We start from the raw sequence: 17,619 nt of genomic DNA on the forward strand, positions 1-17,619 counted from the left end.
ATCTCGAAACTACTAGAGCTAAAATGAAAAATAAACCATGAAATAAATTAATGTAAGTGTAAACAGATGATAGTGTTTAAAATAAACCTTTCCAATAATACTACAGACTACATTAAAAGCTCTGAACATAACCATGAAATTTCAATGTTTGGAGGAATGCATTTCCGTTGACCTCACTAAAGTTCTGTCCTAGAAGATTAAAATCATATGAAGGCTAAAATCGGCATCCCGCACATAAGAAACTGGGACAATTTGAAGCGAAGAGAGTCGGCATATAGGTAATCGTGTGTGACATGTCAGTGGAACCCAAAAGTATCAGGCCAAACTAAAAAAGTAAAATCTCAGATGTAAAAAAATTAAAGTATTCAAAATAGAAGGTTTAAACGAGAGCTTGGTGATGATTGTGGCGGCGGCGGCAGCATTGAAGGCAGCAGCGGCAATGATGGAGCACGCCTTTAATTCCAGCACTTGGGAGGCAGAGGCAGGTGGATCTCTGTGAGTTCAACAGCCTGGTCTACAGAGTGAATTCCAGGACGGACAGGGCTGTTACACAGAGAAACCCTGTCTCGATAAACCAACAACGATAATAAACCAGGTAAAATTATTTTAAACTAAAATAATGTTGAATGTTGCCAATAACTTGGAAATGTTGATTACCATGAATATAATTACAAAGTTTCTACATATTAAATATTTCTAAGTATAAATGGACTTACTTGAAAACCATGGTCAACATTTAAATCTTGCCCTTCACCAATGGCCTCTGATCCTGGACGCGGTGGAAGACTGGGGCTGAAGGCCATGAGGTCGGTCTTGGGCGGACCCTCACCAGAGCACACCCTCTGCCGCCTCTGCTGTGAGTATGACCAGGTCCCCACCGCGCTGGAGCACACCAGCACTGGCTTCCCAGGTCCACTGGCGCCCTCGCTATCAGCAGGCAAAGCCGAGCAGCGCAGCGCGGTGTACAGCAGCAGCGTGAGCACCAGCAGACTCGACACCGCGCAGATGGCGATGATCAGATACACGTTGACATCCACCAGCGACGTCTCTGAGACTGAAGCACGCCCGGATGTCTGTGAAAAGGACTTTGGCGCCTGGCCGCTTTCCACTAGAGACACTAACACAGTTGCAGTGGCTGTCAGTGCAGGCTCTCCATGGTCCTTCACCAGCACCAACAGAGTCTGTCGAGCGGCATCCGCCTCATCCAGGGCACGTGTTGTGCTGATCTCTCCTGTGTACAGACCCACCCGAAAGGGACTGCGCAGGCTCCCTGACGCCGACTGCAGCTCATAAGAGAGCCATGCATTGTAACCAGAGTCCGCATCCACTGCTCGCACCTTTGCCACTATGTGCCCTGAACCCACTGATCTAGGCACCAGCTCGCTCACTGACCCGCCGGCTCTTACAGCTCCGTGGGGCAGCAGCGTGGGAGCATTGTCGTTCTCGTCCAGCACAAACACCTGCAGAGTCACATTGCTGCCCAGGGAAGGCACACCAGCATCCCGCGCGCTCACCTGGAACTGCAGCAGCTCCAGCTCCTCATGGTCCAGGGGCTGCAGAGCAAACACCTTGCCGCTCTCCGCGTGCACAGACACGAAGCTCGACAGCGAGCGCTCGCCCACCCGCCTCTCCACCAGCGAGTAGGACACCAGCGCGTTCTCCTGCGCATCTGCATCCGTGGCCGACACTGTGAAGATGTGCGTGCCAGGCGGGTTGTTCTCCTTCACGAACACCGTGTATTCCGGCTGCGCAAACGTGGGCGCATTGTCGTTCACATCAGCCACCTCCACAGACACGCTGGCGGTGGCCCACAGCGAGGGCGAGCCCCCATCCCGGGCTGTCACCACCACCTTATAGTCAGGTATGGTCTCTCTGTCCAGAGCGCTGTCCAGCACGAGCGAATAGTAATTCTTGAAGGTGGACACCAACTTGAAGGGGACATGAGCGGTCAGGGAGCAGGTCACCTGCCCGTTAGCTCCGGAGTCCAGGTCCGAAACGCTAATTAGAGCAATGACAGTACCCAGTGCAGCGTCCTCTCGAACAGGCAGCGATAAGGAAGTCAATGTGATCTGAGGTACATTGTCATTTTCATCCAATACCTTCACTAGAACAGTGCAATGGCCCGCCATCGGAGGGTGTCCTTTATCCGTCGCGTCAACGCGGATTTTGTAGACATTGACTTGTTCAAAATCCAAGTTCCCTTGAATTATGATCTCTCCTGTATCTGTATCTATGCTAAACTGCTCAAGAACCGTGGGCGGGACCAGCTTATTAAAAGAGTAAGAAATTGCTGAATTGGTTCCTTCGTCCCTGTCAGAAGCGTTCAGTCTAATAACCGTCGTTCCGTTGTGTGAGTTTTCCAATATTCTCACTTCATACTCAGACTGCTGGAAAGTAGGGGCGTTATCGTTCACATCCAGCACAGTGACCAGCAGCTGAACAGAGCCTGTGAGCTCAGGTTTGCCTCCATCCGTGGCTGTCAGCAGCAGCTTATGCTCAGGAGCATCCTCTCTGTCCAAGGATTTTCTTAATACTAACTCAACCTGTTTGTTTTCTTCATTCTTTGAACTCACAATTAGTGTGAAGTAATCATTAGAGTCAAGTCTGTAGGTTAACATTGAATTCGCACCAATATCTGCGTCAGATGCGCCCTCTAGCAGAAACCTAGAGTCTAACATTCTGGATTCTGAAATATGCAGCTTTTGTTCTTTTACCGGAAACACAGGCGGGTTGTCGTTAATGTCCCTCACCTCCACCTCCACGTGGAAAACCTGAAGCGGCCGGTCCACAATTACCTCCAGGTGGATGCTACACTCCGCGCTCCGCCCGCACAGCGCCTCCCGGTCGATCCGAGAATTCACAAACAAAATGCCATTTTGCAGATTTACCTCCAGAAGGTCCCCGCGGTCCTTGGATGCCACCCTGAACAGGCGGGGCACCAGCTCCGCCAGCTCTAGCCCCAGGTCCTGAGCGATGCGGCCCACGAAGGTTCCGTGTTTGTCCTCCTCAGGGATGGAGTAGTGGAGCTGGCCGCTCCCTGCCTCCCAGGTTGTGAAGATTAAAAGCAAGAGCAGCAGCCGCCGGGAATCCGGATCTCCTCGCCAAGAAAACACCATGTCAGGTATTCGTTTTGTTCTTTTGAGGAAATCCGGTTTTGATATCAAGGTCTACTGTTGTGCGTTAGGAATTCTTTAATCCAGTTGAGCTGCAACTGCTGTTGTTCGGGTTTTAAGAGACATTCTGCTGCTGGAATGGCTGGGGATCTTGGCTAGTCAGAACTTGATAGACAGCGACACCATGCGGCTCCAAAGGGTAATGATTCCAAAGGTTTAACCGAATGGGGCAAGCGTTGGGTTCCTCCATGACTAAATATTTTCTTTTCATTTTTCGTTCTTTAGTAGCAGATCCTTAGCATTACAAGTGAATGTACGTTTATATTCTGTCTTTTTACAGAAAGTTAGTTTCAGTGAGAGTTCTCTTCATAAGGAAAAAGATTTATTCTCAATACTTTAAATGCTAGTTTAGCATATGTTAACATATGTTAACATTCTCTGCAATATATATTATGGGCTAGGAATAACATGGACATCACTGCCTTCCTCACGTGTGTGTGAAAGGAATTTATTCACTCGTTTCTGATCAATTTAATACATTATTATATATTAGAATATAATTCTAATTTTTCTTAAGTTCATATGTGTTCCTGTGAGTTCTTCTTAAATTTCTAATTGATTTATTCGGTGAACATAAAATTTCTTAAACTATTTTGCTTACTAAATCTTGGAAAATGAAAACATGTACTTTTTAAACATTCCTTCAATGTATGTGTAATGTGTCAAAAGGCCATTTACTACATTTCCTTTGTGGATTTCTCGGCCACTATAAATCCTAAACGTTTTCAATTACTGGTCTTTGCTAGATTTGGATCTTTCTGCTGCTCCAAAATATGAATATTTTCCAAAATTATGACTTTATCTGCTTCATAGTTCTTGAATGTGATTCTTGTCTATTTCAATGTCTTTAGACTAGTTTATCTTTTGAAGGATGTTTAAATCTATAATGACAAAGCCAGGCATGGTGGTGGATGCTGTTCATCGCAGTACTAGGGAGGCAAAGTCAGGACGGGTGTTGTGAGTTCAAGGAATTCCACAACAGCTTGGGCTACACAGTAAGACCCTGTCTCAAAAATGTCAAAATAAATTTCAATACTTACCCCCAAATCTAAACATTTGAACATTCCAATTTCTGTGCTTTCTTGATTCTTCAACCTTTGTATTCCCAAACCACACATCACTGGTTTTCCCTTGCATACAAGATTTAAAGTTTCCCTAGATTCTTCCCATTTTATATATCATAACTGTTTGTATGTATGACTAGAACATCTACTGAGACTTCTAGCGTTTGATTTCTATTTAACAAGTACAAGGACCTCAGACTCATATCAAAGACATCATAGCCAATCTTCTTCATGTTGTCTCTGACCACTTTCCACGTCCTATGTTGTAGGAAAGGCCCCGTCTCTTCCCAAATACCTTCTATCCAAGTCTTCTTCTACCACCCAAGTTTACGTCCGAAATCAGTTCTCCCAGAATCCACTGTGTTTCTTACATTGCATTCAATAAGATGCATGTTCGCTGGAATTCCTCTAGTGGCCTTTCACTAAATCTCTGATCATCTCCAAGAAATGTTGTTGTTTTCTAGATTCCCTATCCCTGCAATCTTTGAAGTACCTCCAAGAGATGCATTGCATTGAAGTTTTCTAGCAGATTTTTTTGTTTTGGTTTGGTTTTTTTGGTAAATGTACTCCTAACTAAAGCATTTCATTTTTCTAAAATTAAGTAAAGCTAACATTTTACTTAAGTTCTTAAAAACCTGGATGTTTGGGTACACAATAAGCATGTAATCACGGGATATCTTAACTACTTCTTAGCCCTTGGAATAAGAATACTTCATTAGCTTCGGATGATAAGTGTGCCGAAAACTCACAGACAAGATAGTAAATCAGAAAAGAGGGACAATGGAATTTTCTATGAAGCAATTACATTTACCCTTGTTTTACTTTTTTTTTAAAAGGCTATCTCTATAAATACCATTAAAGATATTAGGAAGAAAATAGACTCACAGACTCTCTTAGAACTTCTACAAACAACAAATATATCCCATTGCCGGAAAAGAAGAACCTGAAAAAGTTTGTATCTCTCATAAGTGATTTCACAACCAAAACTCATGGTAACTCATGAATATAGAGGTGTCCGTAAGAATGACTCCTGTCAACATCTACTGCATCCAAAGATGAATGACTTTAATTTCTATTAAGTAGTCTGCTAAGGCTTTAAAATGGCATACGCAGATAAAACAAATCTTTAAAAAGCAATGAAACAACCACAAATTAGCAGCACTAAAACTCTATAACAATCACAAGTGTTCCCCAATTATTCTATAATAGTTCAACAGAAGCAGAATTCGGTGTGCTCGTGATAGTGCTCTATGGTAAATCCTACGGGAGCTGCTCATGAATCAAACACCTTTGTTTTCACTTACACTGAAAACAAGAACAAGATGTTCTAAAATCATCTCATGACATGTATTATAATTTAGCCAACTTCAAAAGTTGACAGTCAGAGCTAACTACACAAATACTTGAAAATTTGAAAGCAACATGAGATTTTGTTTTGTTTTGTTTTCAGACATGATTTCTTTCTCTGTGTATCCCTGCCTGTCCTGGAACTCATTCTGTAGACCAAGCTGGCCTCACACTCAGAGATCCACCATTCTTTGCCTTCCAAGTGTTGGGATTCCAAGGTGTGTGTGCCATCACTGCCCAGCAAAAGGATTTTTTGGTTTGGTTTGATTTTTTGTTTGTTTGGATTTTTTTATAACACGAGTTTTATAACCAACACTGTTCTCCATGGATGCTCACAAGAGACAATTGAATTAATAAATCATGACAAATCTGAGTAATGAAATTAGATGTAGGTACTTTACATGAGGAAGAAACAAAAGAAGACGTATGACTTACAAAAGAAGAACTGCAAAAATGCAGAAATGGTTTTGATTGCTATCTTCTCAAACAGAAAGTTATATTGTATATGTATTAATAGTTTTAGAATATACAACAGAAACCAAAACCTCCCAGAATTCAGAGAGATAAATAGTTAGTGTAAAAGCTGAAGGACATTCACCGTATGCTAGAGGTGATTCTTCTGTTTTGAATGTGAATAAACTTCCTATACAAAGGAGTCAAATAAATCAATACGTAAGCCCATTTAAGACTATATTTTAAAATAATATTAATAATTGCAAACATGGCAAACACAATCCTATGAATAAGATAAAAAAGAAAGCACTTCACAAATATGATTGGAGAATATAAATTGTTGCAGTAAGAAATAGAAGTAATTCAACTTCTAGGGTAAAGAAATTACAGCAACAATGTTGAAATACATGCTGTGGTAGAATATGCACAATACAGAGAACGAGCAATGGGTCAACATGTATTTAAATTACTTCACTATAGGATTTATAAAGATAGAATAGGATGGAACCTACTAAGAGTGCTTACCTATCGTGCTATGGGAACTGGCACCTATCCTAAGAGGTGTGGGCAATGAATAATGCACTAGATATGCAAACACTTAATTTTGGAAATCTGCTATGTAAAGACATTGTTCCTATTAGAAAATTATTTATCAAAACTATAGATCAACATAATTACCAACTTTATGAAAGAGAACGCCAAACTGGCCTGAAACTCCCTTTGTAAGTCAGACTAGACTCAAAATCAAGTATCTTCCTGCCTCAGTCTCCCTGGTACTGGAATTAATGGGGTGCTTCATAAAAAACAGCTAGACGTCTTTCTTCAAGACTGAGAAAATAAATATTTAAGACTCACGTTGTCTGTAGAGCTGGGACCCTGAGGTAGGCTGGGGCTGAAGGCCATGAGGTCGGTCTTGGGCGGACCCTCTCCAGAGCACACCCTCTGCTGCCTCTGCTGTGAGTATGACCAGGTCCCCACCTCGCTGGAGCACACCAGCACGGGCTTCCCGGGAGCACAGGCTCCATCTGTGGGCATCGCCGAGCAGCGCAGCGCGGTGTACAGCAGCAGCGTGAGCACCAACAGACTGGACACCGCACAGATGGCGATGATCAGGTACACGTTGACATCCACTAGCCCCTGATTCAGGCTGGAGGCTCCAACCGACACCTTAGCTGATACCTTCTGTGTTTGGCCGCTGTCTACCAGAGAAAGCAACACCGTGGCAGTGGCGGTCAGCGAAGGTTCTCCGTGGTCCTTCACCAACACTAACAAGCACTGTCGCAATGCATCTGTCTCCTCCAGGGAGCGAGTAGTGCTGATTTCGCCCGTATACAGGCCAACGCGGAAAGGACTACGAACTCCACCCGCAGCTGGCTGAAGCTCATAGGACAGCCACGCATTGTAGCCAGAGTCCGCATCTACCGCCCGAACTTTCGCCACAACTTGACCAGGCACTAAAGCACGAGTTACCACCTCGTTCACTGTGCTAACAGCCCCATTTGTCAAAGGCCCCAGCAGCTTGGGCACGTTGTCATTCTCGTCCAGCACAAACACCTGCAGAGTCACATTGCTGCCCAGGGAAGGCACACCAGCATCCCGCGCGCTCACCTGAAACTGCAGCAGCTCCAGCTCCTCATGGTCCAGAGGCTGCAGAGCAAACACCTTGCCGCTCTCCGCGTGCACAGACACGAAGCTCGACAGCGAGCGCTCGCCCACCCGCCTCTCCACCAGCGAGTAGGACACCAGCGCGTTCTCCTGCGCGTCCGCGTCCATGGCCGACACCGTGAAGATGTGCGCGCCAGGCGGGTTGTTCTCCTTCACGAACACCGTGTATTCAGGCTTCGCGAACGCGGGCGCGTTGTCGTTTACGTCAGCCACCTCCACGGACACGCTGGCTGTGGCCCACAGAGAGGGCGAGCCCCCATCCCGGGCGGTCACCACCACCTTATAGTCAGGTGTGGTCTCTCTGTCCAGGGCGCTGTCCAGCACGAGCGAATAGTAGTTCTTGAAGGTGGACACCAGCTTGAAGGGGACATGAGGAGTCAGAGAACAGGTCACCTGTCCGTTGGCACCAGAATCACGGTCAGATACACTAATTAAGGTGACAACTCTTCCAGGTTGGCTGTCCTCCGATATAGGGAGCGACAAGGGACTGACAGTCAGCTGTGGAGCGTTGTCGTTAGCATCGATAACTTCCACAAGAACTGTACAGTGACCAATCAGTGGTGGGAAGCCTTTATCTCGTGCCTCTAATGGAATCTTGTAAGCTTTACTTTCTTCGAAATCAATAACTCCTACAATTGTAATTTCTCCACTCACAGCATCCATGTGAAACTTGGATTTTATATCTGGGGAAATATCACTAGAGAATGAGTACATAACGTCCCCATTCGCGCCTTCGTCCAAATCTGAAGCATTGACTTTGATTACCAACGTCCCGTTTGGAACGTTCTCGGGTAATTTCACGGTATAGCGAGATCTGTCAAAAACCGGAGCATTGTCATTGACGTCCAGCACTGTGATGAGTAACTGAACGGTGCCGGTCAGCTCGGGTTTGCCTCCGTCGGTGGCCGTGAGTAATAAGCGCAACTCTGCGGTTTCTTCTCTGTCTAATGGTTTTCGCAAAACAAGCCCGAGAAGTTTCACCTGTTCGTGGTCGGGTGGTACATCCAGAGAGAAATGTTCATTGGTGCTCAGTCTGTAAGTCAGCAGAGCATTGGAACCGACATCTGCATCTGACGCGCCCTCTAGTGGAAATCGCGAGTCAAGCAGTCTGGATTCCGGAATAAACAGAGTCTTTTGTGCTGTTGGGAACACTGGAGGATTGTCGTTAATGTCCCTCACCTCCACCTCCACATGAAAAACCTGCAGCGGCCGGTCCACGATCACCTCCAGGTGGATGCTACACTCCGCGCTCCTCCCGCAAAGCGCCTCCCGGTCGATCCGAGAATTCACAAACAAAATGCCATTCTGCAGATTTACCTCCAGAAGGTCCCCGCGGTCCTTGGACGCCACCCTGAACAGGCGGGGCACCAGCTCCGCCAGCTCCAGCCCCAGGTCCTGAGCGATGCGGCCCACGAAGGTTCCGTGTTTGGCCTCCTCGGGGACGGAGTAGTGGAGCTGGCCGCTCCCTGCCTCCCAGGCTGCCAGAATTATCAGGAGCAGGAGTAATTGTCGGCTCTTCCAGTTGTATCCTCTCAGGTTTACCATTTCAAATTACTGACGTCTTATTCTCATTCACGACGATTATATAAGATTTTAGAGATTTCTTTTTATTTCTTCATTCCAATCCCGCGATGCTGGTCATTGTTGAGCAACCGAAGAGTGAAGCCTAGTGGAGTCTTTATGAAGGAAGATGAATGGCTTAGCGTCGTGACATTTAGTGGTTAAGAGCGACATCATGTGGCCGAAGTAGTAAGTAGAAATTACAAAATTTAACTTTCCAGTTATGCAATGGAATGTGTATTTTAAATTGAAAATTTTCTTCTTTGTTGTCAACATGTTGAGCAACATTTCTCATGCATCTTCATGGAATTCTTGGCTGAATAGCAGCATTTGAATTTATTTCCTTTTGACTGTAATTTTCTTTTCTTTGTTATTAGGAAGACTTTTGTCCCCAGGCAGTTTGACATATAGATCTCTTTAATTTAAGACAAACTTTTAAAAAATCTTTTTAATGTCAAGAAGGAGAGTTGATAAACAATTTTCATATATCTCTATTGAATCAAAATATGGAAAGTTTGGGGATCTTTGGGACAAGATTTCGTATTAAAGTAACTTCTTACAGAACAATATTGTGAAATTCTCTTCACATGATTATATTTTCCATTATAGGAGTTCGTAGTTCTTGTGTTCATTTACTCTTTCCACGTCTTGTTTTCATGAGTACATGCCTGTTTTCAGTCTCCAACATCATGGTGGTTATTTCTTCATAATATAGATCAGTTATATTAGCTAAATATTGCTGCTTACCCATCTTGCTTTCCACAATTTATAATTAACGTCTTTGAATATTTTATCTTTTGGGGTTTGTTTCACAAATGCCATTTTCTTGAATGTTTCACCCAATGTTCCCAGATGCAAGTAAGAAAATTACATCTGTGTTCTAATGTTTCCCAGGTTTGATAATGAACCATATCAATTTTTAATGATTGGTACTCTGCTTAACTATTGTAAAAGCTTCTCATTACACTTCATTCATTCCTTAGTTAAACCTCATGATTGACTTTATGAACCTTTATTACCATTGCCTCAAATGTTTGGTACTTTTCAAATGATTTTAGAGATGAGTAAACAATTATTCTAATAGTTACCCAAGAAAATCCTCTTTATAATACTTTTCCTGTCTTAGCTCATACGAGAACCACACCCTTCAACCCAAATGGATTGTTCCTGATTTTAGATTCAATTGGAATTTTGCTGTGCACCAATTTACTTAAAGTCATTTTTTCCCCCCAAAATACTGGTTATTTTCAATATTCTCCCAAGGGACCTTCTCTATTTATAGCCACCAAACTCATCAATAAGCTAGAAATTCCCTTCACCTAGTGAGATGGGTGGACAGTAATGTTCAGCCATGCTGTGATTTACTTACCTTTCTTATGTTTCATAACATACTGCTTTCTATGACTGTAACATTATATACAGTACTTCTTTATTTTTATATGGAATTCTTGAAGGTTGGGCTTTGACTCAGTGATTTTTGACAGATACTGGCCTATGAAGTTCTCCTATACTTTTGTTAATGCTTTACTTGGTGGATATGGCCATATATAATTTTCTACTTCTAAAACAGTGAGAAGTGTTCAGGTTGCTAGATATAATTATCCATACAAATTCTCCTCCTCTTCGCTCTTGTTGTTGTTGTTCTCCTCCTCCTTCTCTTGTCTCTTGTTGTTGTTGTTGTTGTTGTTGTTGTTCTTCTTCTTCTTCTTCTTCTTCTTCTTCCCCTCCTCCTCCTCCTTCTTCATTTTTCAAGACAGAGTTTCTCCATGTAGCCCTGGCAATCCTGAAACTTACTCTGTAGACCAGACTGGTCCCAAACTCAGTGCTGAGATTAAAGGTGTGTGTCATCACCAGCTGACACAAATTGTGTTGTTTATTGATTAGTGTGTCCAGAAGTAAATTTGTTACTCTTAAGTAGATAGGAGAGTGTAGAGAACTTTTCATCTTGTTACTATATAAAGTATGTGTTAAAAAATTAGTCTGCACTTCTTTTTGAAGAACAGAGAAAACTGAGTTAATTATTTATGCCACTTCAAGAATGAAAATATGAAGACAATAGAAGCACGAACTCCAACTTAGTCCTCTTACTGACACTGACCAGTTTTAGTGAAAGCAAATATGATATGGAGCTTACGATGGTATGTTTTCTAGGAAAAATACACAATACAAAAAGGTAAGGCTATCTTGGGGAGTCACTTCTTTGTCTCGAATGTCCTTTGAAATGAAAACCTTTTCTATTGCTGAAGTTTTAATTCAACAGTTAACATTGGAAAATAATTGTTCTCAAAGTACTACATGGCACTAAAATGTTAGCCGTATGTCAGAATAGTTCGGTAATTCTGGCCTTCCCAGAATAACAAAACAAATAACTTTACACAACATGAAAATAATATGGAAATCACACTAATCAAGCGGCCACTCCTTGACAAGGCACCTGAGAAGTAACAAGTTATATATTTTTTTTTTTGGTTTTTCAAGACAAAGTTTCTCTGTGGCTTTGGAGCCTGTCCTGGAACTAGCTCTTGTAGACCAGGCTTGTCTTGAGCTCACAGAGATCCACCTGCCTTTGCCTCCCGAGTCCTGGGATTAAAGGCATGCACCACCACCAACCAGCGACAAGTGACAAATTTTTAAAAAGATTTTTTTGCATGACAGATTCTATTACTTATATTCTAAATTTTGTAGATTTGAAGCAGAGAACTAAATGGATAAACAGCCTGTGTAAGGCTTCAAAAATAAAAGGCATAGATGGAATTTGGCAAGGGAAGATGTCCTGAAGACGCACAGCTGAGACACAGCTGCCTTTTTGTAGAGAACCAGTAAGCAATGCAAATAATTACACAGGCCGGGCGATGGTGGCGCACGCCTTTAATCCCAGCACTCGGGAGGCAGAGGCAAGCGGATCTCTGTGAGTTTGAGACCAGCCTGGTCTACAGAGCTAGTTCCAGGACAGGCTCCAAAGCCACAGAGAAACCCTGTCTCAAAAAAAACCAAAAAAAACAAAAACAAAAAAACAAAAAAGCAAATAATTACACAGAGAAACAAAGGGAATAAGCTTGTACTCCATACAGAGACCCATTAAATGAATTCCAAAGATAAGAGAATTGCAACATCACAGAAGTGCATTGGCCTTTATGTTTGTTTCTTTGTGGTTTTCCCCCCAGTAAATAGAACCTAGAGCCTTGTACCTGCTAGACAAGGGAGCAACTACTGAACCCAACAATGGACTATTGACGTTATGTGAGTTTGCTGGATTAAAGTCTGAGTTCCCTCCAACTACTGTTTCTACAGCATCTGGACCACTAATAAACTGGGTAATAATTACAGAGGGAGCAAGTCTATTAATGACTATGAAATCTCCTTTACCAGAATCATGCAACCTAGTCATTGTCCTTTATTGCTAAATGGTTCAAGAATAACTTTAAAAAAAAAGAGCTCAAGTCCCTCTAGGAATAACAATGACTAGGGAGAGAATACAGAAAATAACATACTATGAGTGTTCATTCAAAAGAGGGTAAAGTTTTATAGAGATCATTCACAGAGCACTTGCCTGGCATGTCCTTGGTCTCATCAAACACACATACACAGAGAGAGAGAGAGAGAGAGAGAGAGAGAGAGAGAGAGAGAGCAAGAAAACAAAAAGCAAATAGAAAAGAATGTGTGGCCTAATTGTATTATGATTTCATTGTTCTATAAAATATTCAAAATAGTATTCCCAGTGTTAAAATGCAAAACCGCAAACACCCTATGTACTTACTTAGGAAAATATTAACACTAACCGGAACAAAGTGGCAGAAAAGGACAAGAGTAACAACATTTTGAGTTTGCTTTTTAAAACTATGGAGTGCAGAATGTGGATAATAATGTTTAATTCCGTTTACATCTAAGATCAAAACAAATGAAGATTATAAGGAAAATAATAAAATGAAAGTACTTAGCCCAGTGAAATGAATAGAAATTTAAAGAGTGAGAAAATATGAAACTGAGTACAGAAAAACAATACAAATTTTAAATTGTAAAGACAAATATGAATTTTGGACTTACTCTTGAGCAATGTTCTTCATTTAAATCCGGATGCTCGTCCACTACCGGACAAGGAGGAAGACCCGGGCTAAAGGCCATGAGGTCGGTTTTGGGTGGTCCCTCTCCAGAGCACACCTTCTGTCTCCTTTGCTGTGAGTATGACCAGGTTCCCACCGCGCTGGAGCACACCAGCATGGGCTTTCCAGACCCGCACACGCCCTCTGTGGACGGCACTGAGCACCGAAGTGCAGTGTATATCATGAGGGTTAGAACTAGCAGGCTGGACACCGCGCAGATAGCAATGATCAAGTACACATTGACGTTCACTAAAGAAATTTCCCGGCCAGTGGAGCCTGACGCCCGCGAAGAGGCTTTTGGAGTTTGGCTGTTCTCAACCAGAGATACTAACACAGTGGCAGTGGCCGTCTGCGCAGGCTCCCCATGGTCCTTCACCAGAACTAATAGGCGATGACGCGGTCCATCCGCCTCCTCCAGGGTACGTGTAGTACTTATCTCGCCTGTGTACAGACCAACCCGGAACAGGCTCCGCGTTCCACCCGTTAAAGGATGCAGTTCATAAGACAGCCACGCATTGTAGCCAGAATCTGCATCTACCGCGCGCACCTTAGTGACAACTTGGCCGGGAACCACTGAGGGGGACACAAGCTCGCTCACTACACTACCGGATCCTTGTGTCCAAGGTCCTAGCAGCGTGGGTGCGTTGTCATTCTCATCCAGCACAAACACCTGCAGAGTCACATTGCTGCCCAGGGAAGGCACACCAGCATCCCGCGCGCTCACCTGGAACTGCAGCAGCTCCAGCTCCTCATGGTCCAGAGGCTGCAGTGCGAACACCTTGCCGCTCTCTGCATGCACAGACACGAAGCTCGACAGCGAGCGCTCGCCCACCCGCCTCTCCACCAGAGAATAGGACACCAGCGCGTTCTCCTGCGTGTCCGCATCCATGGCCGACACTGTGAAGATGTGCGTGCCAGGCGGGTTGTTCTCCTTCACGAACACCGTGTATTCCGGCTGCGCAAACGTGGGTGCGTTGTCGTTCACGTCAGCCACCTCCACAGACACGCTGGCGGTGGCCCACAGTGAGGGCGAGCCCCCATCCCGGGCTGTCACCACCACCTTATAGTCAGGTGTGGTCTCTCTGTCCAGAGCGCTGTCCAGCACGAGCGAATAGTAATTCTTGAAGGTGGACACCAACTTGAAGGGGACATGAGCGGTCAGGGAGCAGGTCACCTGCCCGTTAGCTCCGGAGTCCAGGTCCGAAACGCTAATTAGAGCAATGACAGTACCCAGTGCAGCGTCCTCTCGAACAGGCAGCGATAAGGAAGTCAATGTGATCTGAGGTACATTGTCATTTTCATCCAATACCTTCACTAGAACAGTGCAATGGCCCGCCATCGGAGGGTGTCCTTTATCCGTCGCGTCAACGCGGATTTTGTAGACATTGACTTGTTCAAAATCCAAGTTCCCTTGAATTATGATCTCTCCTGTATCTGTATCTATGCTAAACTGCTCAAGAACCGTGGGCGGGACCAGCTTATTAAAAGAGTAAGAAATTGCTGAATTGGTTCCTTCGTCCCTGTCAGAAGCGTTCAGTCTAATAACCGTCGTTCCGTTGTGTGAGTTTTCCAATATTCTCACTTCATACTCAGACTGCTGGAAAGTAGGGGCGTTATCGTTCACATCCAGCACAGTGACCAGCAGCTGAACAGAGCCTGTGAGCTCAGGTTTGCCTCCATCCGTGGCTGTCAGCAGCAGCTTATGCTCAGGAGCATCCTCTCTGTCCAAGGATTTTTTCAACGAGAGTCCAATTTGTTTGTTACCATCACTGTTCGTTTTCACATCTAACCCAAAGTATTCGCTAGGACTGAGTTTATAGATTAAGATAGAATTTGATCCAACATCAGCATCTGATGCGCCCTCTAGTGGAAACAAAGAATCTGGCAGCCTGGATTCATAAATTAAAATTCTTTGCTCCTTTACAGAGAAGACAGGAGGGTTATCATTAATGTCCCTCACCTCCACCTCCACGTGGAAAACCTGAAGCGGCCGGTCCACGATCACCTCCAGGTGGATGCTACACTCCGCGCTCCGCCCGCACAGCGCCTCCCGGTCGATCCGAGAATTCACAAACAAAATGCCATTCTGCAGATTTACCTCCAGAAGGTCCCCGCGGTCCTTGGACGCCACCCTGAACAGGCGGGGCACCAGCTCCGCCAGCTCCAGCCCCAGGTCCTGAGCGATGCGGCCCACGAAGGTTCCGTGTTTGGCTTCCTCGGGGACGGAGTAGTGGAGCTGGCCGCTCCCTGCCTCCCAGGCTGCCAGAAGCAGAAGTGACAGCAACAGACACCGTGTTCCCAGCCTGCCTTCAGTGGTAAAATCCATGTCAGATGCTTCTTGCTTTATTTCCATTAGAAGATTTTTTTCTGTGCATAAAATTCTGTATGATTCAAAGTCTATCGATTCAGTTCTTCTGCATTCGCCATCATTCAGCAGTCATGGAAAATTTCAGCTACCAGAGGAAAGGGCTTTGTGTGCTGGCTAGATGTAACTCCGTGGTGGACAGCGACACCATGCGGCTCCACAGGGTAAGACACGAGTTCGTATACCCTCACTTACCTTGATAGCAAATCCTCCGGGTGTTTACAATTTTCATGGCCAATTCTTTTCGTATTGTTTTTCTTTGTTTTTCTCTTTTTTGTAATTTAGAATTAGAATGGTCTTTAGTTATTCGCGGAGAAGCAACATTTTTAGCATTTTAAACGTTTTAGCATTTTGTCATGTCTAAATTTTTAAATCTTAAAAGATTGCTAATGTTTATTATTACTTTGTTCCTCGTATCACACATGCTTATGGTTCCTTTTTGTGATAATTGAGCATGGTTTTAATGCATAGTGTGTGAAATATTTTAAATTTATATGTGTTCTCACTGAAGATCGGGTTCACCCTAAACTGTAAAGCCCAGGATGTTCTCAAACTCAAAATGTTTGCATCTCAGAATTGAGAGCAGGGACACAGGAACGTGCCGGTGGACCTATCGCTATGGTATTTCTCCATCGATGCTCAGTTTGTAGTGATAACTTCCCAATCTCACAACATTAATTTCTGCCAGAAATTATTCCTGCTGTGTTTTGTTGCTCTTGTCTGCTATTCTGAAAGACTCCATCTTTTTCTCTAAATCTCAATTTCACCCTATACTCTTTCCCTTCAGAGGCCCTCATCTTCTCACACATTCTTGTGATACCTTTCTGAATATCCCCCAAACCACATCTGCATCTCCCCTTCTATGTTTCTGTCAATTCCATTTATATATGACTCTTAGAAAGCAATTTGTTTAACATGAAAGCATTGCTAGCAATTATTAGAGAATTAGTAGATTCAGGTCTTGAAAATTAACATTTTGTTTTAATGACATGAACATTCTCTGTATCACCTATAGTAATTTTGATTTTTATTTCTCTGCCTCCTTATTGATCTTATTCAAAGTTAGCCTACAGATTCTCTATCTTTCACATATACCATGTTTATCATTATGAGTATAAATTTCATTAAATTACTAAAACTAGAAATTTAATATTAGAATTACTTCTAGGAGACTTACAGCTTGATCATAAGCCAACTTCTCATTTTAATCATAACATTTTCTGTTTCTCAAAAATTTCTCCTTGCTAATAAATACTTCTTATTATTTTGTAAGGTTTGTATTTTATAAAGCATCTTCGGTAGGTGGTTAGTTTCTAGGCATAGGTTGCTGATGATAAATGCATAAGCCAAACAATTATTTTCAATAGTTCTTCAGTATGAATCATATTTTGTAGAACATATAGAATATTTGCAATTGCCTCCTAAAAGTAGCCTTAGTTTAAACTTGGTTTTTCTTGGCTGAGGAGTGAATTCAAGGTCTTGAGTTAGTGCTCTATCACTGTGCAGAACGCCAGCCTAAAGCAGGTTTTTAATAGTTTCATCTCTTCCTTAAAAATATTATCTTCACAATTAAAGTCAGTCAAATATAAACTTTACCGTTATTTTATCCTTAATTTGCCAACTGGAGATGGTTGAACTTCTTTTCAGACTTTAGCAAGTCAACAGTAAGACTTCCAAATGAAGCATGGTATCCCACCCTTTTCCACTATTCTGACATACATTAAGCCTCACAATGATAATACAAAGCTCTTCCTTTTGCGAGATGCTATATTCAAATAATTAACCCAGATATACTAGATATTTTCCCCAAGACTTTCCTTTATGGTAATTTCTGCCAACAAAAACATCATTTGCTAAGCAATAACAAACAAAGCATTTTTTTACTTAGAATA

At 43.3% G+C, this 17,619-nt stretch overlaps 2 protein-coding genes across 6 annotated transcripts in view; both read right to left on the reverse strand.

Annotated features, from left to right (window-relative positions):
- The window catches only part of LOC121453419 (protocadherin gamma-C4), a 725,389-nt gene that overhangs the window by 688,363 nt on the left and 19,407 nt on the right, over window positions 1-17,619 (reverse strand). The window lies entirely within an intron of this gene.
- LOC121453417 (protocadherin alpha-4) overlaps window positions 1-17,619 on the reverse strand; it is a 207,780-nt gene that overhangs the window by 155,832 nt on the left and 34,329 nt on the right. Inside the window, exon 1 of one of the 5 annotated variants that reach the window (XM_041660172.1) lies at window positions 13,307-15,796. The exons of 3 other annotated variants lie outside the window; for them this stretch is intronic. In XM_041660172.1, the coding sequence (XP_041516106.1) occupies window positions 13,307-15,715 (2,409 nt within the window). In that variant the 5' untranslated portion in view covers window positions 15,716-15,796. Of the gene's footprint in view, window positions 1-716; window positions 3,207-13,306; window positions 15,797-17,619 lie in introns of those variants that run through there. One more of the 5 variants, XM_041660173.1, reaches the window with a different exon arrangement.

Source organism: Microtus oregoni, unplaced genomic scaffold, assembly GCF_018167655.1.
Source record: "Microtus oregoni isolate MIOR12 unplaced genomic scaffold, Mior012 000011F_ref0000422, whole genome shotgun sequence".
Taxonomy (NCBI): Eukaryota; Metazoa; Chordata; class Mammalia; order Rodentia; family Cricetidae; genus Microtus; species Microtus oregoni.